The sequence below is a fragment of the Oncorhynchus keta genome, chromosome 34 (genome assembly GCF_023373465.1).
Source record: "Oncorhynchus keta strain PuntledgeMale-10-30-2019 chromosome 34, Oket_V2, whole genome shotgun sequence".
Taxonomy (NCBI): domain Eukaryota; kingdom Metazoa; phylum Chordata; class Actinopteri; order Salmoniformes; family Salmonidae; genus Oncorhynchus; species Oncorhynchus keta.
Window position 1 is genome coordinate 34,084,105 of NC_068454.1, and position 23,739 is coordinate 34,107,843.

General features: G+C 44.5%; 1 protein-coding gene across 1 annotated transcript in view; it reads right to left on the reverse strand.

Moving 5' to 3' along the window:
* Positions 1–1,341: 1,341 nt before the first annotated feature.
* kif5c (kinesin family member 5C) overlaps positions 1,342–23,739 on the reverse strand; it is a 37,857-nt gene continuing 15,459 nt past the window's right edge. The window contains exons 5-26 of the mRNA XM_052493732.1: positions 22,116–22,164; positions 21,970–22,025; positions 21,724–21,811; positions 21,441–21,565; positions 21,148–21,252; positions 20,645–20,793; positions 20,137–20,285; positions 16,246–16,424; positions 15,677–15,745; positions 11,165–11,371; positions 9,378–9,524; positions 9,024–9,212; positions 7,841–7,958; positions 7,659–7,735; positions 7,401–7,510; positions 7,149–7,250; positions 6,934–6,994; positions 6,776–6,847; positions 3,287–3,391; positions 2,827–3,043; positions 2,419–2,595; positions 1,342–1,491 (exon numbers count right to left, since the gene is read on the reverse strand). Coding sequence (XP_052349692.1) covers positions 2,426–2,595; positions 2,827–3,043; positions 3,287–3,391; positions 6,776–6,847; positions 6,934–6,994; positions 7,149–7,250; positions 7,401–7,510; positions 7,659–7,735; positions 7,841–7,958; positions 9,024–9,212; positions 9,378–9,524; positions 11,165–11,371; positions 15,677–15,745; positions 16,246–16,424; positions 20,137–20,285; positions 20,645–20,793; positions 21,148–21,252; positions 21,441–21,565; positions 21,724–21,811; positions 21,970–22,025; positions 22,116–22,164 — 2,544 coding nt within the window. The 3' untranslated portion in view covers positions 1,342–1,491; positions 2,419–2,425. The remainder of the gene's footprint in view (positions 1,492–2,418; positions 2,596–2,826; positions 3,044–3,286; positions 3,392–6,775; positions 6,848–6,933; positions 6,995–7,148; positions 7,251–7,400; positions 7,511–7,658; positions 7,736–7,840; positions 7,959–9,023; positions 9,213–9,377; positions 9,525–11,164; positions 11,372–15,676; positions 15,746–16,245; positions 16,425–20,136; positions 20,286–20,644; positions 20,794–21,147; positions 21,253–21,440; positions 21,566–21,723; positions 21,812–21,969; positions 22,026–22,115; positions 22,165–23,739) is intronic.

Here is a 23,739-nt window from a genome sequence, read left to right on the forward strand (position 1 = left end):
GTGGCTTGACAATTATTAAAACCATATGGGATACATACCCTGATTTATAAATGTTTACAATAAGACAGTTGATCTGTATCTTAACAATATGCATCTCAAGCAGAGTAGATTAGTAAAGTATGACCATAGCATCTTCATGTGACTTCAGTAGTGTGTGATATTGTCAAAGCACATGTTCAAATAACTAACATCAATGTTGCATAAATAAAACATGTAAAATAAATAGCAGATATCTTCATCAAAGTTGCGCAAATAATAATAATAAAATAAAAAAAATTCAGTACAAAACAGAGTACTACTTTCAAAACCACTACTTTTAAAGGTGATCTTAAACATTCATCAAAAAACACTGTGGGTTCTAAAACACACTACAATACTAACTGTGTCTCCATACGTTCATCCTTAACAACGTGTCCCTTCTATTGTTTCTGAGGGTATTGGTGTTAGACGGAAACCCCTAAACAACCATATTCAATGTTACCCTCTAAACCACCCTTTTCTCATAATTTATCTTAAAGGAAAACCTGCCTGTTTCACAAGATACAACACTGAACAAGCACCAGAGAGACATCACCCTCAACAACATATAGGAGCTCATTACACATGTGAGAGAGAGAGAGAGAGAGAGAGAGAGAGAGAGAGAGAGAGAGAGAGAGAGAGAGAGAGAGAGAGAGAGAGAGAGAGAGAGACAGAGAGAGAGAGAGAGACAGAGAGAGAGAGAGAGAGAGAGAGAGAGAGAGAGAGAGAGAGACAGAGAGAGAGAGACAGAGAGAGAGAGAGAGAGAGAGAGAGAGAGAGAGAGAGAGAGAGAGAGAGAGAGAGAGAGAGAGAGAGAGAGAGAGAGAGAGAGAGAGAGAGAGAGAGAGACAGAGAGAGAGAGAGACAGAGAGAGAGAGAGAGAGAGACAGAGACAGAGAGAGAGAGAGAGAGAGAGAGAGAGAGAGAGAGAGAGAGAGAGAGAGAGAGAGAGAGAGAGAGAGAGAGAGAGACAGAGAGAGAGAGAGAGAGAGAGAGAGAGAGAGACAGAGAGAGAGAGAGAGAGAGAGAGAGAGAGAGAGAGAGAGAGAGAGAGAGAGAGAGAGAGAGAGAGAGAGAGAGAGAGAGAGAGAGAGGGAGAGAGAGAGGAATATCGATAGAGCACCAGAAACAGAGGCAGAGTGAGAGAGATTCAAGAAGGCGAAAGATGAAAAGCACTTGTTCAGCATTACAGAGCCTCTCTTTCCTCTTGACCATGAGGATAGGAGACCTATTAATAAAGATATCTGGCTTACAGAGTGTGTTTTTTTTCAGGAATGAGGAGTCTGGAGTCCCAGTAAAGGCAGAGTGGTGAGAGAAGGAGAGGAGGATTGGTCCCAGTGGTTAGAGAGAGAGAGATAGCAAGGTCCATGGGGAAAGAGAATATCCCAGACAGTCCTGGAGTGGGGTCCGGTCCCAAATGGAGAGGAGATATGGTCTGTACATCCAGCTGGAAAATCCAGCTTCCATCTGCAGCTGTGAAAAAAAAGAGAGAAAGACTCAGGGAGAGACTCAGAAAGAGATTGTTTATGGTTTGATTGCCTGGTACGCATTGTAAGTGTGAGGTAATAGTGTTAGATGGGTGTATTCAGCTTACATGAGGTCATGAAAGGGACAAAAAACACAAAGCTCTGATTTTATATACATATGTGCTGCCCCCTTGAGGACCAATATTGACATTTGAAATGTAGAGACTAAAGGGCCTCGGAAACACTTTCCTAGGGACCCTAATGCTCTTTAAGATTCAGGTCTTGTGTACTAGTTTCTAGAATAGAGTGAATGCTTTGGTCCTGACCTAGATATTGGCCCCAACACAGATGTCATTGAGGCCTTTGGCTTTCTCTGTAAACCTCAAGTGATTCCCAGAGATCTCTCAGGGCTGATTAAAGCCTGAATGAAAGCTTTTGAGACTTCATTAATTAATGGCTGGTTTCCTGGCTGTCATTAATCTTCTCAAAGGACAACAGCACCAGAGTGGGCCAATACCAGACCCCATCACCAATTAGCCCAATGTGATTAAGTCATGCTAAAGGCGTGACAAAAAGAGAAACGGCCACACAGCTGGGCTCAGGGTTACCATGGGCATTTCCTCTAAGATGTGATTTGGCTGAATCAAGCATTCAACAGCTGTATTGTTTCAATTCAGATGTGAATAAATTGTAAAGGAATGGCTGTAAGGTTAAAAATAGAGCAGTGTGGGAAGTAGGAAAGGTAATTGGAGAGACGGGAACTACTCAGCGTTCTGGAGCAGTCGCAAGGCATATCCACTTGTCGGACCTCAAACTTAAGCACTGAAATCGTACATATATTCCCACAAAACACTTGATTTTCCCATACAGAATGATGAAAATAAGACGACTCATGAATTGATCAATGACTAATGACAATGTGTCCTGTACTAACCTGTGCTTTATTTGCTGCGCTGCTGCTGCTGACGGTGGGGTGATGGAGAGGCCGGGTGGCGGTGGTGGTGAGGGCTGGACACCCCTCCACCCCCGCGGATAGAGCCTCCACGGATGGAATGACCCGCTGAGGGAGAGGATGTGGACTGCTGCTGATGTCCAGCACGGATGGGCTTAGCTACAGAGAGAGAAGGGGCGAGACAGGGAATATACACTGATGTGAAACTTTTCATACAATTTCCTGTACAACACACACACACAGATATATGAATACAGAGATATGTCAGCTAAATTGGAGTTACCTGGAAATCATTTATCACTGGATGCAGTATGAAACACGATGCTCCCTGAGACACATGTAGGGGGCAACTTCTCCCAACATTCTCTACTGTGTACCACTGTCTCTCACCTATTTGTGCAGAGTGCCCCCTCCTGGAGGCATTCTTGGAGAGCATGGCCTCTTTGATGCGGTCCACCTCCTGCAGGTAGCGTTTGCGGTCCCTCATGGCACTCTCTTTGGCCTCCCTCAGGGCTGCTTCCAAGGCCTTGACTCTCTCAGCCGTAGCCCGCAAACGTTTCTCCAGCTTGGGCAGCTCACAGCGCAGGTCGGCGTTATCACGCACCAACTGGAGAGGAGAGACAGGGAATTTATTTCACCTTTATTTAACCAGGTAGGGAAGAGGAGGATATGTAGTTGTGCGTGTGTGTGTGTGTGTGTGTGTGTGTGTGTGTGTGTGTGTGTGTGTGTGTGTGTGTGTGTGTGTGTGTGTGTGTGTGTGTGTGTGTGTGTGTGTGTGTGTGTGTGTGTGTGTGTGTGTGTGTGTGTGTGTGTGTGTGTGTGTGTGTGTGTGTGTGTGTGTGATTCCTACCTGTTTGTGGACCTTGGTGAGCTGCTCCAGGTTGTTCTCCAGGAAGGTGATCCTCTGTCTCTGAGCCAGACTGCCCCCAGCCTCATCATTATCCATCTCTGCACTCTGATTGGACAGAAACAGGGAAGTGACATCACACATAGGGCTGTGGCGGTCACAAAATTGTGTCAGACGGTAAGTGGCAAATGACTGCCAGTCTCAAGGTAATTAACTGTTAATTAACATAAACATGTTTATCATCTCCGGGCTTCTTTGCATAGAAGCTGCTGATGCACGGCTTTAAAACATCTACATGTTACTAAGTTTAATATATCTATTTAACATAGCCTACGCCATCACAATAAAATCCACTATTTATTTAATTGCAATAGACCAATATATCTGGGGATGTCTTAGAAATCAAAACATATGCGCTGCATGATGCGACTCTATATTGATGATTTGGAAAAAGTTGCAAAAAAGGAATGCGCTCTGATCCTTGCGCTCCCCGCGCAGACAGAGACAATTGCATTGCTGCTCTGCTTGTGTGGCAAGCAAGTTAGGGGATATGTAATCAATGGAAGATGGAATTAAAATGACAGTATTAAAAGTGAAATGAGAAAGAAAGGCTACGACAGCCAAGTTGTTGTTATGTGTAGGCTAACTGTAGGACAGTGAGAAGAGCAGTAATGCTATGGCTAGCCTCAATTAGCATAGTTAGCTAGCGTCTCTCAGTTTGACGCAGTCAAGACAGGTACTATACGATATACTATATAATCTAATGGGATAATAAATAACTAGCAAGAAGTTAGTTTAGCACGAGGTAACAGTAGTTGCGGTCTCTCCCTCCATGTCTCTGCTCAGGTGCTCCGAGCCTCCAGTGTCTTACTCACACTCACACATTAACACACAGCATGTCCTCCACTCCCTAACCTACATCTGCCAGCTCTGTGTCTCTCTCTCTCTCCCTTTCTCCATCACTCCGGTTTAATAAAGCAACAAAACAATTGCCTTTTCTGCTGCTTCCCTCACTCGGATCAGACCAGTTGTTCTTTAGGTCATTTCGGGAACGTGTTTTAAAAATGTATTCACACATTTTGGGTCCGGAGCTTTCCTATGTCCATTTCGGACCTGGAGCTCTACCCCATCACCATTTGTCCTCATTATTCCGATTACTCAAATTAAATCAGGAAGTGTTCAGCGAATGATTAGAGGGACAATATAGTGCCGAGTACCAGGCCATTAGCTGGGGCCATTAGCAAGTTCGGTAGGCTACCCATCAGCTCCATTCATTTGCACAGTTTTGGATGGGATTACCGTGACCAAGAGGGAATTTGACTGGGTCATGACTCGTGACTGGTGGTGTGGTGGTACACACCACAACTGCTGACATTTACAGTATATGGTACATAGTGTGGGAAACTGGTTCCTAAAGTCGACTTGTTTTGTTGTTGCCTTCGCCTTCTGGGCTTAGTAACCAATAACACCTCACCAAACAATGGCAACAGCCTTGTTAGTTGTTAGCAGAAAAGGTGTATGTAAAGGCATACAATAAGCCCATAAATGAGTGCATATGTGAAGGTTTACAGAGTGGAAACATTCCAGCTGAGCCTGCAACGAAAACATGCGGTCTCTCCTTCACTGCAGCCGAGGTGAGTAAGACATTTAAACGTGTTAACCCTCGCAAGGCTGCAGGCCCAGACGGCATCCCCAGCCGCGCCCTCAGAGCATGCGCAGACCAGCTGGCCGGTGTGTTTACGGACATATTCAATCAATCCCTATACCAGTCTCCTGTTCCCACATGCTTCAAGAGGGCCACCATTGTTCCTGTTCCCAAGAAAGCTAAGGTAACTGAGCTAAACGACTACCGCCCCGTAGCACTCACTTCCGTCATCATGAAGTGCTTTGAGAGACTAGTCAAGGACCATATCACCTCCACCCTACCTGACACCCTAGACCCACTCCAATTTGCTTACCGCCCAAATAGGTCCACAGACGATGCAATCTCAACCACACTGCACACTGCCCTAACCCACCTGGACAAGAGGAATACCTATGTGAGAATGCTGTTCATCGACTACAGCTCGGCATTCAACACCATAGTACCCTCCAAGCTCGTCATCAAGCTCGAGACCCTGGCTCTCGACCCCGCCCTGTGCAACTGGGTACTGGACTTCCTGACGGGCCGCCCCCAGGTGGTGAGGGTAGGCAACAACATCTCCTCCCCGCTGATCCTCAACACGGGGGCCCCACAAGGGTGTGTTCTGAGCCCTCTCCTGTACTCCCTGTTCACCCACGACTGCGTGGCCACGCACGCCTCCAACTCAATCATCAAGTTTGCGGACGACACAACAGTGGTAGGCTTGATTACCAACAACGACGAGACGGCCTACAGGAAGGAGGTGAGGGCCCTCGGAGTGTGGTGTCAGGAAAATAACCTCACACTCAACGTCAACAAAACTAAGGAGGTGATTGTGGACTTCAGGAAACAGCAGAGGGAACACCCCCTATCCACATCGATGGAACAGTAGTGGAGAGGGTAGCAAGTTTTAAGTTCCTCGGCATACACATCACAGACAAACTGAATTGGTCCACTCACACTGACAGCGTCGTGAAGAAGGCGCAGCAGCGCCTCTTCAACCTCAGGAGGCTGAAGAAATTCGGCTTGTCACCAAAAGCACTCACAAACTTCTACAGATGCACAATCGAGAGCATCCTGGCGGGCTGTATCACCGCCTGGTACGGCAACTGCTCCGCCCTCAACCGTAAGGCTCTCCAGAGGGTAGTGAGGTCTGCACAACGCATCACCGGGGCAAACTACCTGCCCTCCAGGACACCTACACCACCCGATGTTACAGGAAGGCCATAAAGATCATCAAGGACATCAACCACCCGAACCACTGCCTGTTCACCCCGCTATCATCCAGAAGGCGAGGTCAGTACAGGTGCATCAAAGCTGGGACCGAGAGACTGAAAAACAGCTTCTATCTCAAGGCCATCAGACTGTTAAACAGCCACCACTAACATTGTGTGGCTGCTGCCAACACACTGTCATTGACACTGACCCAACATATAATGTTACTTACCCTACATTATTCATCTCATATGCATACGTATATACTGTACTCTACATCATCGACTGCATCCTTATGTAATACATGTATCACTAGTCACTTTAACTATGCCACTTTGTTTACTTTGTCTACATACTCATCTCATATGTATATACTGTACTCGATACCATCTACTGTATGCTGCTCTGTACCATCACTCATTCATATATCCTTATGTACATATTCCTTATCCCCTTACACTGTGTATAAGACAGTAGTTTTGGAATTGTTAGTTAGATTACTTGTTGGTTATCACTGCATTGTCGGAACTAGAAGCACAAGCATTTCGCTACACTCGCATTAACATCTGCTAACCATGTGTATGTGACAAATAAAATGTGATTTGATTTGATTTAAGGAGATATCTCCCCCAATAACCTATCCTTCCTGTACTTACCATGCTGACGCGGGAGGTGAGCTCTTGGATGAAAAGCCTGCGCAGGTTGTGCAGGGTCTGAAGCTCCTTGGCCTGGTGGAAATGATACATCTCATGGTCAATGAGTTCAACATCAATCAACACCTGAGACGGACGCTATAATAACTCCATCCACTCACCACAGTTTCTTCCAGCCCCTTCAGGTCCTCCTTGGCCTGCTCTCTCTTCTCATTCAAGAAGCTACAGCAGAGAGAAAGAGAGGACACGTGGTGTTCAGGGCTTGGCGATTCATTTCATGTTACAAACATGTTATGACCATGTTATAACCATGCTACACACACGTCTGAGGAGAACAGAACACAGCTGTGGTAGATTGTGTAATAGACAGACTTACACAAGCTTCTGCAGTTGCTCGTCCTTCTCCAGCTCCTCGGCCTTCAGTTTGTCATTGTCTGACTGCAGCTTGCTCTGTTCCAGCTGCAGCCCCTGGTTCAGACTAGGGGGAGAGCACAGTGGTCACTATTCAGTATAGTATAAATCAATGCTACACTGTACATACTGTCATTATCGCATGGGACTATGTTTACTACCTGAAATGGGACTTTAAAAAAAGACCTGTAACTGAAATAAATAAAAAGGATGTTACTCCTTGAGCTCGTCCAGGACCCTCTGCTTGTGGTCGATCTCATCCCGCAGGCGAGACAGCTGCTTCTGATGCACCTCTCTGTGGTTCTCCATCTGCTCCTCTAGGGTCTTCTACAGAGTGCAGAAAGGAACACAGGGTCAAGGGTCAAAGTTTGTTGATTTCATTTACCTTTCACAGGAACCTGAATGAGAGCGGGGGGTGCAACAAAAATGGGAGAGATGAGAGAGGGAGGGATGAGAGAAATAGAGAGATCTTAACCTTCATCTCCACTGCATCCTGTAGTTTGGTCAGGTGCTCCTTCTGCTTATCCATCACATGTACCTCTTTCATTTTCTCTGTGTAGATGAAAAATAAACAAACAAGAGACATAGTTTTTTTCCCCTTTGTGTGATGGACTGATTGGTGACAGACATGTTTGTGTTGGTGTCTGAGTGTCTCACCCTGTGCATGTAGTGCGTGTAGCTCTTCCATCAGGGAGTCCTGGCTCTCCTCCAGCTGTCTCTTCTTCTGCTCCATGTTCTGCATGTAGTCTGTCAGAGACTTGATCTTAGCCTGGTGCTGCATGGAGTACACACACCATCAGGCAGGGACGGGGTTAATAACAGTGCAAAATAATATTTTCTTTAACCAGGTTTCCATCCAATTTTCTAATGCAGGTGAAGTGTATGTCGGATAAAAAAAAATGTCATGACAGGTCTGATGAAAACAAGAACATTTTCCGTAAACTTTCCAAATTTGTACAAAACATTTACACGCTAGACAGGGTGTCTGACATATATTTGTGTCTGTAAAATTCATTATTGTCGGTGAAAATGTCGGTGAAAACGTTTTTATGCGCAAATATTGATATACTGTAATAATCATCGTATGGAAGTAAACATCGCGATGACATGTTGTGTGGGCCTCCCACTAAGACTCAACAGGAAACCATGCAGTTTATAAGGCTACAGATTAAATAAATTATGATTAACTTCATAGGGTGGTGAATGTGCAAGATGATGAGCTTGATGCTCCTTTCCAATAAATATCGAGGGTCATGTTCTTGTGACATGAGGATCAATGCTTGGCTGCTGTTTGACAAATAAAAATAATCTCGCTCTTTTGTCCTCATCAAGTATGCTCTATATGGCGCTCAGATAGCACACGTGCCAATACCAGAGTGGACACATTCGCTATATAACGCAACATTTTTTGTGAGAAAACCATCAGTAGAGTTGAAAATGCGAAGGACACCCATTTAACTTGTATTTTTTATTTGATACATGGGAATTTAACCCCAAAAAGGAATTTTATGTGCACTACGTCATCACGCACAGCCTTTTATGTGCACTACGTCATCACGCACAGCCTTTTATCTGCAACAAGTCATTTTGATGGAAACACATCTCTGGTGAGGAAATGCACATATTGTTTTTATGCAAATGTTTTTAAATATTTGCATGAAAATCTGTCGCCAATTGGATTGAAACCTAGCTACTACCTCACTTTCCAAACAAGCTGCATGAACAGAATAGTTAACTGAAGAAAGGAAAATATTCAACAAGTCTTGAAGGGTAATGAGTGGACAGTTTTTTATATATATACAGTATATAGAAAATTATGTTAAATCCACTTCCTGGTTACCTGGGAGATGAGTAACTGACAGGAGGCCAGCTCCTTCTCATTGGCCTGCATCTTGCGGGAGGTGTCGACAAGGGAGCTCTCCAGCTGTTTGCTGCGGTTCACCAGAGACTTGACCTCCGACTTCATCTTGCTGATGTAAAGACGGGCCATGGTGAACTCCTCCTCGATGACCTCATTCACCTCCATCATCTGAGGAGCAGAGAGAGATCAGGAGTGAGTGAGATAGTGTATGAAATATGTGCTTGTATGGAAAACTGTTTGTCACAGGTAGTGTGTCTCAATGACAGAGTGTGTACAGGTATATGTGTGTATGAGTGTAAGTGTGTAATATGTTTGTATAATGTGTGTCCTTACAGCCTTGAGGTCACTGGTGCCGATGATGCCTCCTATCTCACTGAGGTCTCGGAGCAGTAGACTGAGGATCTCTGCTGCTCTCTTCTTATGGTGACTGCTGAGCTCCTGTAGACTGGACAGCTCCCTCTGCACCCCCTCCAGAGTGGTCTGAAACGCACACACATTTTACCATCACAGTCCAGTCATAATCTATATTCTAGAATATGTTTTGAACGGGGCAGAAGAATGCTAGAGAAATTGTCTGAGTTTCATTCCAGGAATGTTCCCTTCCCTCTGCCCTTGTTCACTCTCCTTCACGGATCTGAGACAACTGGGTAGGTGAAAGCAATAGTTCCTGAGATGTACATATACTGTCCTTTGAGATCTGTAGCAACGCGGATGCCCCGCCCACCTAAGGATCTGTCTTTTCCTATTTCCCGTGTTTGAGGGTGAAAAATCACTTCCATCTCGCTGGATTGATTGCTTTCATTTCACTCTTGCCACTCTTTCATACTTTTTCTTGTGCCTGTCGTTTCTCCCCACATTCTAAGAAAATGCTGACAATAAATGTCATACCTGATCTTCATTCATTTTCTGTCCATGCCAGTAAAATGTTGTATGTGCAATTCAGTCAATATCTGATGGATTTGTTTTTTAAATGCCATGCCACGGATACAAAGTTTCCCCCCAAACCCCACGCCCGCCCCTCGGTAAACCTCTTTCTCAAAGCTAAGGATCCGGATCACATTCGGCCCATGTGTTATTTTAATCACACATTCGTTTTTCTAACATAGCTGCTGTTCACACTCCCCCTCGCTTCATGCTTAGCTCATTACACACCCTCTTCTGTACCATGGGGATGTAACCTATGTCTCTGCCTCATACTTCTGAACAGCTGAAATAAAAATCCTGCTGGGATTTGAACGAACATTCCAAAACATATATATTATGGAGGCTACAATCTTCTCTGTCTGTCGTAACGGAGATTGCAGTTTCTTCTCTGTCTGTCGTAACGGAGATTGCAGTTGCACAAGCAGGACGCAGTCCCTACTAGTTGGAGCAAAAACAATCCGTGTGTTGTGTGATGATGTAGGGTGGTCTTTACAGTTGCTGCCGTAGCGTAGTTCCTGAAAAAGATAACACTACCTGACTGCCAGTCTGCTTCTTGCGCAGCTTAGCCAATGTTTGCAATGATGATGAAAAAATAACATTCAATCGTTAATTAGACTGCATGTCTGTGTTTTGAGATGACCCGACCCCCCCCTACCACCAAAATAATATGAAATCACACTTATGCTTACTGAACCATGGAAGTTACAACTGCTTTGTGTACAACATGAAGTTTGTAGCAAATCACACTTATGCTTAACAGCTTACTGAGGGAATGCAATAGTTGGAACAGATTTGTGCACAACATTAAGTTTGTAGGCTACACCAGTCAGACATAGGCAAGGAAGGGGTAGTGGCAACAGAGCACTCAGCACCACAGCAACTTAGGCAGTGGAGTTGGGCACTCCGCTACGTAAAAAGAAATCCTGTAAATGTGCAGAAATATATGTATTTTTAGCCTGGGGAAATTGGGATACAGAAACTCTGTATCCGTAGCAACTCTGTTTGTTTAAAATATTCTAAACGTTTGGAGTATCTTCATCCATTATACAACTGTTGTGTTCATTACAACTGTTCTAAAAATCTTTTAACAATTTTGATGATGATTGCTACTGTAAAGGGTTACTGTGTTCAGAGGGGAGGGATCTTCCTGGAATTAAACAGCCCTGGAGACCAAGCTTCCTCCCAATATGACTCACGCTCTTCTGGTTGAGTTCCTCACTGAGCTGGTTGTTGGAGCGGTTCTTGTTCTCCACTTCCTGGCTCTTGTGGTCGTAGTTAACAGCCAGCTCCTCCAGGGCCTGCAGCACCTCCTTCACCTCCTCTTTGGCCGCCTCGTTCTCCCTCTGCAGCCTGGACAGGTCCTCCTGCAGCTTCTCATAGTCCTTACGGGCCGAAACCAGCAGCTGGATGGACGGGCAGGTGAGATGAGTAAAAAAACACACACACACACACACACACACACACACACACACACACACACACACACACACACACACACACACACACACACACACACACACACACACACACACACACACACACACACACACACACACACACACACACACACACACACACACACACACACACACACACGCTAAATTCAATCAAATAATACATTTCCAGCACAGTGCTTAGACCCCCCAAATATAACACCATGATAGGAGCATCTTACAGTCTCTGGCACAAGACGATGTATTATAAATCCACATCCCAAAATGAAAGCAAAAATGCACTTCACAGGAGGTGGATAAGATGACAGAATGGCATTAAAGCAATTGTTTCTCTCAGCAGTAAGATTGTGCCCTGCTCCAGCCTTCAAACCCTTGACTATTTGCCTAGAGCGTAATGGACGTGTTACCATGGCAATGTCTTTCTTATTCAAATCCCTTTCTATAATTGCTTCTTTAAAAACCATTAAGGAAAGAATACTTGTATCTGATATGACTCACAGAGTAGGCAGCTGACACTGAGTCCTTACTACTACAGAATTTGCATAGCATGCGATGTGCGTGATGAAACAAAGGTCTACAAAATGTACATTGAGTATCCAAAACAAGAACCCTTTCCATGACTGACCATGTGAATCCAGCTCAAAGCTATGATCCCTTATTGATGTCACTTGTTAAATCCACTTCAATCCGTGTAGATGAAGGGGAGGAGACGGGTTAAATAAGGATTTTTAAGCCATGAGACAATTGAGACATGGATTGTGTTTGTGTGCCATTTAGAGGGTGAATGGGCAAGACAAAACAAGTCTTTGTGCCTTTGAACGGGGTCTGATAGTAGGTGCCAGACGCACCGGTTTGTGTCAAGAACTGCAGCGCTGCTGGGTTTTTCACGTTCAACAGTTTCATGTGTGTATCAAGAATGGTCCACCACCCAAAAGACATCCAGCCAACTTGACACAAATGTGGGAAGCATTGGAATCAACATGGACCAGCATAACTGTGGAACGCTTTCGACACCTTGTAGAGTTCATAACTCGACAATTTGAGGCTGTTCTGAGGTTAAAATGGGGAGGGGAGGGGGGGGGGGCAAGTCAATATTAGGAAGGGGTTCCTAATGGTTGGAATACTCAGTGTATATCAAATGCAGATCCATATGTCACCACCAGATGGCAATAAACACACATTCAAGTTATGAGCTCTGTTTATGAGTGTAAAAACATACTCCTTTGCTCATTGCACTAATTCAAGTTGATGAATAACTTCACTTTTATCAAGTTATTGCATGTCAATCTACGAGACTAAGGAATATAGATGAAGGAGATGTGTTGTATAGGGTTGGATAAGATCACCTCAACCTGATGAAGGAGATGTGTTGTATAGGGTTGGATAAGCTCACCTCATCCAGATGAAGGAGATGTGTTGTATAGGGTTGGATAAGCTCACCTCATCCAGATGAAAGAGATGTGTTGTATAGGGTTGGATAAGCTCACCTCATCCAGATTAAGGAGATGTGTTGTATAGGGTTGGATAAGCCCACCTCATCCAGATGAAAGAGATGTGTTGTATAGGGTTGGATAAGCTCACCTCATCCAGATTAAGGAGATGTGTTGTATAGGGTTGGATAAGCTCACCTCAACCTGATGAAGGAGATGTGTTGTATAGGGTTGGATAAGCTCACCTCATCCAGATGAAGGAGGTGTGTTGTATAGGGTTGGGTAAGTCCACCTCATCTAGATGAAGGAGATGTTTTGTATAGGGTTGGATAAGCTCACCTCAACCTGATGAAGGAGATGTGTTGTATAGGGTTGGATAAGCTCACCTCATCCAGATGAAGGAGGTGTGTTGTATAGGGTTGGGTAAGTCCACCTCATCTAGATGAAGGAGATGTTTTGTATAGGGTTGGATAAGCTCACCTCAACCTGATGAAGGAGATGTGTTGTATAGGGTTGGATAAGCTCACCTCATCTAGATGAAGGAGATGTGTTGTATAGGGTTGGATAAGCTCACCTCAACCTGATGAAGGAGATGTGTTGTATAGGGTTGGATAAGCTCACCTCATCTAGATGAAAGAGATGTGTTGTATAGGGTTGGATAAGCTAACCTCATCTAGATGAAGGAGATGTGTTGTATAGGGTTGGATAAGCTCACCTCATCTAGATGAAGGAGATGCGTTGTATAGGGTTGGATAAGCTCACCTCAACCTGATGAAGGAGATGTGTTGTATAGGGTTGGATAAGCTCACCTCATCTAGATGAAGGAGATGTGTTGTATAGGGTTGGATAAGCTCACCTCATCTAGATGAAGGAGATGTGTTGTATAGGGTTGGATAAGCTCACCTCATCTAGATGAAGGAGATGTGTTGTATAGGGTTGGATAAGATCACCTCATCTAGATGAAGGAGATGTGTTGTATAGGGTTGGATAACCTTACCTCATCTAGATGAAGGAGATGTGTTGTATAGGGTTGGATAAGCTCACCTCATCTAGATGAAGGAGACGTGTTGTATAGGGTTGGATAACCTTACCTCATCTAGATGAAGGAGATGTGTTGTATAGGGTTGGATAAGCTCACCTCATCTAGATGAAGGAGATGTATAGGGTTGATAAGCTCACCTCATCTAGATGAAGGAGATGTGTTGTATAGGGTTGATAACCACCTCATCTAGATGAAGGAGATTGTTGTATAAGATCACCTCATCTAGATGAAGGAGATGTGTTGTATAGGGTTGGATAAGCTCACCTCATCTAGATGAAGGAGATGTGTTGTATAGGGTTGGATAACCTTACCTCATCTAGATGAAGGAGATGTGTTGTATAGGGTTGGATAACCTTACCTCATCTAGATGAAGGAGATGTGTTGTATAGGGTTGGATAAGATCACCTCATCTAGATGAAGGAGATGTGTTGTATAGGGTTGGATAAGATCACCTCATCTAGATGAAGGAGATGTGTTGTATAGGGTTGGATAAGCTCACCTCATCTAGATGAAGGAGATGTGTTGTATAGGGTTGGATAACCTTACCTCATCTAGATGAAGGAGATGTGTTGTATAGGGTTGGATAAGATCACCTCATCTAGATGAAGGAGATGTGTTGAAGGAGATGTGTTGTATAGGGTTGGATAAGATCACCTCATCTAGATGAAGGAGATGTGTTGTATAGGGTTGGATAAGCTCACCTCATCTAGATGAAGGAGATGTGTTGTATAGGGTTGGATAAGCTCACCTCATCTAGATGAAGGAGATGTGTTGTATAGGGTTGGATAAGCTCACCTCATCTAGATGAAGGAGATGTGTTGTATAGGGTTGGATAAGCTCACCTCATCTAGATGAAGGAGATGTGTTGTATAGGGTTGGATAAGATCACCTCATCTAGATGAAGGAGATGTGTTGTATAGGGTTGGATAAGCTCACCTCATCTAGATGAAGGAGATGTGTTGTATAGGGTTGGATAACCTTACCTCATCTAGATGAAGGAGATGTGTTGTATAGGGTTGGATAACCTTACCTCATCTAGATGAAGGAGATGTGTTGTATAGGGTTGGATAAGCTCACCTCATCTAGATGAAGGAGATGTGTTGTATAGGGTTGGATAAGCTCACCTCATCTAGATGAAGGAGATGTGTTGTATAGGGTTGGATAAGCTCACCTCATCTAGATGAAGGAGATGTGTTGTATAGGGTTGGATAAGCTCACCTCATCTAGATGAAGGAGATGTGTTGTATAGGGTTGGATAAGCTCACCTCATCTAGATGAAGGAGATGTGTTGTATAGGGTTGGATAAGATCACCTCATCTAGATGAAGGAGATGTGTTGTATAGGGTTGGATAAGATCACCTCATCTAGATGAAGGAGATGTGTTGTATAGGGTTGGATAAGCTCACCTCATCTAGATGAAGGAGATGTGTTGTATAGGGTTGGATAAGCTCACCTCATCTAGATGAAGGAGATGTGTTGTATAGGGTTGGATAAGATCACCTCATCTAGATGAAGGAGATGTGTTGTATAGGGTTGGATAAGCTCACCTCATCTAGATGAAGGAGATGTGTTGTATAGGGTTGGATAAGCTCACCTCATCTAGATGAAGGAGATGTGTTGTATAGGGTTGGATAAGATCACCTCATCTAGATGAAGGAGATGTGTTGTATAGGGTTGGATAAGCTCACCTCATCTAGATGAAGGAGATGTGTTGTATAGGGTTGGATAAGCTCACCTCATCTAGATGAAGGAGATGTGTTGTATAGGGTTGGATAAGCTCACCTCATCTTGATCGATCATCTGCTCTTTGAACTTCTCCGCCAGCTGACTGTGTTGGTTGATCTCATCATCCTGAGATGGGAGGAAAGAAGAAAAATACAATACAAAAATGTTGCATTCAGGTTTGGATTGACCAAGACTCTGTAATCCACTTTTTTTTTTTGGGGGAGGGCTATGGCTGCTAGTGTGAGACGGATTTGTGTGCACACCAATGTTTATTTTCTCAACAGTTAATTGACTTGAGATTTATGACCTGAGGATAATCAATCTAATCACCCCTTATTAGGTAAATGTCTGGGTCATTAAACCAGATTTACAATAATTCCACAGAATTATGCATGTATGTGATTATATAGCATTTGCATTTGATTAAAATCATCTTGTGGTTCATAAAAACTACAAACTGTCCCACCTCAATTAACCACAGACACAGCCCATTTTCAGTCATCCATGACCATGACCCCTCATCACTCCATGAGTCATCATGCTGCATTCAATGGCTCTCGGCATTATCGGAAACTGTAAACATTAAGACTGGGAAGCCCCATCCATTCCTCTCTGGCCCCGCCCACCTTGTCATCCAGCTGCTGGTACAAGTCGGTGATGAGCCCCTCGTATCGGGTCTTCTCCTCGTCCAATAGCGGGATAGGGGGTGGGGCGATGGTGTCAATCATGGGCGTGGCCATGGCGTCACCACTGTTGCTCTTCTTCTCCTTACTGCTCAGCTGTTCCTCCACTGGAACAGCCTCACCTGGTTGAGGGAGGGAGGGGGGAGGAGCAGTGGTTAGAGTGATGGACCTCAACCAAACAGTTGTGGGTTATGGAGAGGGAAAGCATGGACAGCTTTGACAGATTTTAGCTCACTAAATGTGCCTAAACGTCCTTATCACATTCATAACATGAGACTGAGGGAGAAACAAACAAACTGTACAGAAATCGTCTTAGCTCAGAGGAGAATAATATCTATTATCTTTGTGTAACTATTTTTGTTTCATCCCATAAACAGAACACCGCCCAGCACAAACTCCTTTCCACAGGAGACAGGGATATTGGCTGTATTCAGGCTGTATTGGGAGTCCCATAGGGCGCCGCACAATTGGCCCAGCGTCGTCCGGGTTTTTGTTCCTCACTGACTTGCCTAGTTAAATAAAGGTTAAATAAAAAATAAATAAATAAAACATGGAACATGAATAATGTGACAGGTGATGAGGCTGATACCCGCTGGCAGAACCCAGGTGAGCGGCTTAGCCCCCGACCGTGCCGACCAGCCAAACATCACCACACCCAGAGATAATCCTCTCACAGCAGAAAGGGGGGGAAGATGGATGAATCTGTGTTGGGCAGCTCTCGTGGAGACTTTAAGATAAGGCGGAAAAGGGATGGGGGGAGAGGGGGGCAGAGTTATAAGGGGACAGAGCTCGGGGGAGGGGGACTTCTACTTCAGAGATCCAGAGGCAGACCGCACTCTGCCATCTTCAAGGACTGTCTGGGCATTTGTAGCTGTGGCTAATCTACAATGCAGCGCATGAATGTGTTATCTTATCTCGGAGAGAGAGAGGAATACACTTTCAGTAAAGAAATGATGGGTAGCCGTGGCAACCGTCAGTCCGAACCGTCCGTATACCTACCGTATACTGTGGTAGGTGACACACAGCTAGAATATTGTGACATTAAATCTCTCTAACCACCACAATGGAGAACCCTGACCATACTGGTCTTCACACGCTGCAGGGGTATACAATGTAACCCATCTGGGAGTATCAACAATCTGTTGATGCCTTACAGCTTGCATTATTTTGCAATGCAAATAGGAGATAATGTGTGCTTACTAATATTATTCACAATCTGCACAATCTCATGAATACAAAAGTACAAAAGGAGGCATATAGGCACAGCAGGTTGCTGCATGAGTACTGAGTGGAGGACGCAAACATCGCATTCAGAATGCATTTCACGATGAACATACGTTTGATGAAAACTGTATCTAAATAAGGCCAGTCCTTTGAGAGACAACATCCTCTGTCCAGGTCACTCACTCAGAACATAGCCCAAACTAAGATGCCAAATTGCCTGCTGGGCAAAATCCTAACATCAACAAGATATTTATTCTGACACAGGTTTTATTTTGAAAAAACAAAGCCGGGCAAAGGGAGAACTAAGCAGTGAATGACAGAACTGGAAACAGAATGAGTGAACGGATGAGTGGTTTTGGAAAACATCTTCAGTCCCCAACGTACCCCATTAGAGAAGCCTATTCTACACATACAGTGCATTCTGATAGTATACAGACCCCTTGACATTTTCCACATTTTGTTACATTACAGCCTTATTCTATAATTGATTAAATTGTTTTTCCCCCTCATCAATCCACACATAATAATATCCCATAACGACAAAGCAAAGCAATAAATAAATCAAATAAAAACAACTGAAATATTACATTTACGTAAGTTTTCAGACCCTTTACTCAGTACTTTGCTGAAGCATCTTTGGCAACGATTACAGCCTTGAGTCTTCTTGGGTAGGGTCATTGTCCTGTTGGAACGTGAACCTACGCTCAGTCTAAGGTCCTGAGCGCTCTGGAGCAGGTTTTCATCAAGGATATCTCTGTACTTTGCTCCATTCATCTTTCCCCCGATCCTGACTAGTCTCCCAGTCCCTGCCGCTGAAAAACATCCCCACAACATGATGCTGCCACCACCATGCTTCACCGTAGGGAAGGTGCCAGGATTCCTCCAGACTTGACGCTTGGCAGTCAGGCCAAAGAGTTCAATCTTGGTTTCATCAGACCAGAGAATCTTGTTTCTTATGGTCTGAATCCTTTAGGTACCTTTTGGAAAACTCCAAGTGGGCTGCCATGTGCCTTTTACTGAGGAGTGGCTTCCATCTGGCCACTCTACCATAAAGACCTGATTGGTGGAGTGCTGCAGAGATAGTTGTCCTTCTGGAAGGTTCTCCCATCTCCACAGAGGAACTCTGGAGCTCAGTCAGAGTAACCATCGGGTTCTTGGTCACCTCCCTGACCAAGGCCCTTCTCCCCCGATTGCTTAGTTTGGCCGGGCACCAGCTCTAGGAAGAGTCTTGGTGGTTGCAAACTTCCATTTAAGAATGATGGAGGCCACTGTGTTCTTGGGGACCTTCAAAGCTACAAAAATGGTTTGCTACCCTTCCCCCAGATCTGTGCCTCAACACAATCCTGTCTCAGAGCTCTACACACAATCCTGTCTCGGAGCTCTACGCACAATTCCTTCGACCTTATGGGTTGGTTTTTACTCTGACATGCACTGTCAACTATGGGACCTTCTATAGACAGGGGTGTGCCTTACCAAATCATGTCCAATCAATTGAATTTACCACAGGTGGACTCCATTCAAGTTGAAGAATGATCAGGATGATCAATTGAAACAGGATGCACCTGAGCTCAATTTCGAGTCTCATAGCAAAGGAATACTTACTTACTTATTAATACTTATGTAAATAAGATATTTCTGTTTTTGTTTTTAATACATTTGCAACAATTTCTAAAAACCTATTTTCACTTTGTCATTATGAGTATTGTGTGTTGATTAATCAGGAAAAAATATATTTTAATACATTTTAGAATAATGCTGGAACATAAGAAAATGTGGAAAAGGGGAAGGGGTCTGAATACTGTCCGAATACACTGTATGTGTTCAGTGAATACGATGAACAAACCTCCTTTGAGTCATCCAGAGTTCTTCTTCATGATTTTCATCAAAGCAATTTCATCAAATAAAAACAGAGTTTCAGTAGTAACAATGACGGTTCAACAATCCCCCACAACCCCATGAGCTCTGAATACAAGTGAAGTCCTTAGCTTCCATATTCCAGGAATAGCTGGGAGATGTCTGCAAACATCTATAGTCTCTCTGATGCTCCTGTAGTAGAGTAACTAGGAGCACAGTCAAATAAATGACAGTGGGTTTGTGTAAATGATCATACTGATTTCCATGTACTGGGAGGCCCTTGCATTCGAGATGCGCTTATCAGGATTCTAGTCTGGTTTAACCATAATTGCTACACAGCTTCTCAATTTTCTTTTTGTTCTCTCTTGCTCTCTCTCCTTTCCTATCCTCTCTCTCTCCATTTTTCTCAAGCTACTGTCTGTCTTTGTCTCTCTCTTTTTTCCCTCTCTCCTCTCTTGTTTTCTTTCTCTCTCCTCTCTCTCCTCTCCTCTCCTCTCCTCTCCTCTCCTCTCTCTCTCCTCTCCTCTCCTCTCCTCTCTCTCCTCTTCACTCACTCACTCACTCACTCACTCACTCACTCACTCACCTCCACTCACTCACTCACTCCTCCTCACTCACTCACTCACTCACTCACTCACTCACTCACTCACTCACTTCCTTTCCTTTCCTCTCCTCTCCTCTCCTCTCCTCTCCTCTCCTCTCCTCTCCTTTCTGTCTCCCCCTCTCTTTCACTCATCTACTCTCCTTCGTTGTTACCTTTCCTCCAGCGTTTGAGCTCGGTCTCAAGCTTCTGGATCACGTATTTCAAGCCTTTAGTCTTCTCTTTCTCCTTCTCATACTTCTTCTTCCACTCCTCAGCTGTCAGCTCTTGGTTCACTGACACTGTGTTCTTAATGGTCTTAGCTCTGCAACATTGAGAGAGAGAGAGAGGGGGGTTCCATCAGGGGTTGGAATTGATGGATGGAAGAGGGCATATGGTAGTATTATGCACAAATAGTGTGTGTGTACTGAAGGTCAAAGGTCTGACACTGAACTACAACACTCCAATAATCTCCATTGATTTCTTATCACCTTTGCTGTTGGGTGTGGGCTAAACAGCAGCATTGCAACAAGGTCACAGCTGATCTTCCTAGACTCATTAGAGATCTAATCTCTATTTTCACTACATCCCCATGAGGGCACACAAATAAATCCCCCCTTGCCGACTGACTAGAAGAGATACACGGAACACCCCCCCTACAGTGTGTGTAGTATGAGTGCTAACCTCTGTCCAAACATGAGGGTGGACTTGGTCTCAGCCTCATTGTAGACAGAGGGGGAGGCACAGATGATGATGGTGGTCCTACAGTTTCCCCCCAGAGAGTCCTGCAGGATACGGGTCATCTTACTGTCTCTGTAGGGCACGTGGGTTTTCTACAGGACGGGAAGAGGGAAAATCAAGAGGAGCTTCACAAATAAGGCAACATCTGTAACCAAGTGCTATTTTATAGAATATTTCCTGTTCACGTCACAGACAAAAGGACATGTTAGTAAAATAGGACAAGGAAATAATCGATCTGAGAGAGAGAGAGTGAGAGACAGACAGAGGGAAAGATAGAGAGAGAGAGAGAGAGATAGAGAGAGAGAGAGAGAGAGAGAGAGAGAGAGAGAGAGAGAGAGAGAGAGAGAGAGAGAGAGAGAGAGAGAGAGAGAGAGAGAGAGAGAGAGAGAGACAGAGAGAGAGAGAGAGAGAGAACATCAACACAGTGAAACAGACTTATAACTTACAGTTCCCTCGGCCAGAGCTGATATGACGTTCCCCAGGGCGGAGAGGGACTTATTGATATTCTTGGCCTCGTCCAACACAGATCCCTCTGCCCCAGTTTTACTGACCTGAAGGAGAGGATAATAAATACCCACAGCAGGATGTCACCACCAACAAGTTCTGTGGACAGATAGGTCTAATGGGTCTTCAATCAAAAAGCTGTGTGAAGAGGTTATTTTAATGATGATTTATTGAAGAGAGTGAGAGAAGGAGAGGGAGGGTAGATAAGCGTAGAAAGAGGGGAAAGCACTGTGACCTTCTCACTGCCAGCCAGATCCACCAAGTAGAGTTTTCCTGACAGCTTCAGTTCTGTCTCTACATTCTCCTGCTTGATGTTGATCAGGAAGATGCTGTGACTGCGAGAACTGTGCTCATTCATGTCTGTGTGGACGAACAAAAAGCAGAGCAACATTTGAGTCCGTGCTAGCACAGGAAGCGGGCGGCTTTTTGCTGAATCACTGGAAATCAATGGGTAGTTAGCAACATTTCTTTATTAAACATGCACTTTAGTGATTCCGGAGGAAAAGAGAAGCCCATACTTGTAACAGCCACGTGACGATTGGATTTTCCTTCATCGACGACATCCATAACCTCTTCTGGACTGGACACAAAGCGCTCCGTACAGCCCTTTGTGGAAAAGTGGGAATATGTGTGAAGGTGAGGACCACAAGATTGCTGGGCAATGATCTGAAATATTACTGTGTTAAGATAAGGAACAATCATAGTATCAACAATTGAACACCTTCCTGTTTATAGAACTTGAGCTACAGCGATTGGATACCCACCTTAACATAGGGCACCTTGTTTTTGTCCTCATGCACTGCTAGGTTGGTCTTTGACACTTAAAATGAAAAATATATACATCAAAATTGTCCACCTCAGTATTTAGAAATCTGAACTTAGTAAAACTAGAAATAAAGTCCTTACTTACCATCCAATAAGTCTCTGATCTTGTCTAAGTAGATTTCAAAATAGGAGACCTATAAACACAAAACGTATCACACACAGCATAAACACACAGACAGAATTGATCCTGTGCCAGTCTTGCCCTCCGTGAAAGATTCACTGTTCTAACAGATGAACACTTGGGTTCCTCGACTTTTGTGTTGTAACATTTCCATTTGAGTTGCTAATCAAATCAAATCAAATTTTATTTGTCACATACACATGGTTAGCAGATGTGAATGCGAGTGTAGCGAAATGCTTGTGCTTCTAGTTCCGACAATGCAGTGATAACCAACAAGTAATCTAACTAACAATTCCAAAACTACTGTCTTATACACAGTGTAAGGGGATAAAGAATATGTACATACGGATATATGAATGAGTGATGGTACAGAGCAGCATACAGTAGATGGTATCGAGTACAGTATATACATATGAGATGAGTATGTAGACAAAGTAAACAAAGTGGCATAGTTAAAGTGGCTAGTGATACATGTATTACATAAGGATGCAGTCGATGATGTAGAGTACAGTATATACGTATGCATATGAGATGAATAATGTAGGGTAAGTAACATTATATAAGGTAGCATTGTTTAAAGTGGCTAGTGATATATTTACATCATTTCCCATCAATTCCCATTATTAAAGTGGCTGGAGTTGGGTCAGTGTCAATGACAGTGTGTTAGCAGCAGCCACTCAATGTTAGTGGTGGCTGTTTAACAGTCTGATGGCCTTGAGATAGAAGCTGTTTTTCAGTCTCTCGGTCCCAGCTTTGATGCACCTGTACTGACCTCGCCTTCTGGATGATAGCGGGGTGAACAGGCAGTGGTTCGGGTGGTTGATGTCCTTGATGATCTTTATGCCCTTCCTGTAACATCGGGTGGTGTAGGTGTCCTGGAGGGCAGGTAGTTTGCCCCCGGTGATGCGTTGTGCAGACCTCACTACCCTCTGGAGAGCCTTACGGTTGAGGGCGGAGCAGTTGCCGTACCAGGCGGTGATACAGCCCGCCAGGATGCTCTCGATTGTGCATCTGTAGAAGTTTGTGAGTGCTTTTGGTGACAAGCTGAATTTCTTCAGCCTCCTGAGGTTGAAGAGGCGCTGCTGCGCCTTCTTCACGACGCTGTCAGTGTGAGTGGACCAATTCAGTTTGTCTGTGATGTGTATGCCGAGGAACTTAAAACTTGCTACCCTCTCCACTACTGTTCCATCGATGTGGATAGGGGGGTGTTCCCTCTGCTGTTTCCTGAAGTCCACAATCATCTCCTTAGTTTTGTTGACGTTGAGTGTGAGGTTATTTTCCTGACACCACACTCCGAGGGCCCTCACCTCCTCCCTGTAGGCCGTCTCGTCGTTGTTGGTAATCAAGCCTACCACTGTTGTGTCGTCCGCAAACTTGATGATTGAGTTGGAGGCGTGCGTGGCCACGCAGTCGTGGGTGAACAGGGAGTACAGGAGAGGGCTCAGAACACACCCTTGTGGGGCCCCGTGTTGAGGATCAGCGGGGAGGAGATGTTGTTGCCTACCCTCACCACCTGGGGGCGGCCCGTCAGGAAGTCCAGTACCCAGTTGCACAGGGCGGGGTCGAGAGCCAGGGTCTCGAGCTTGAT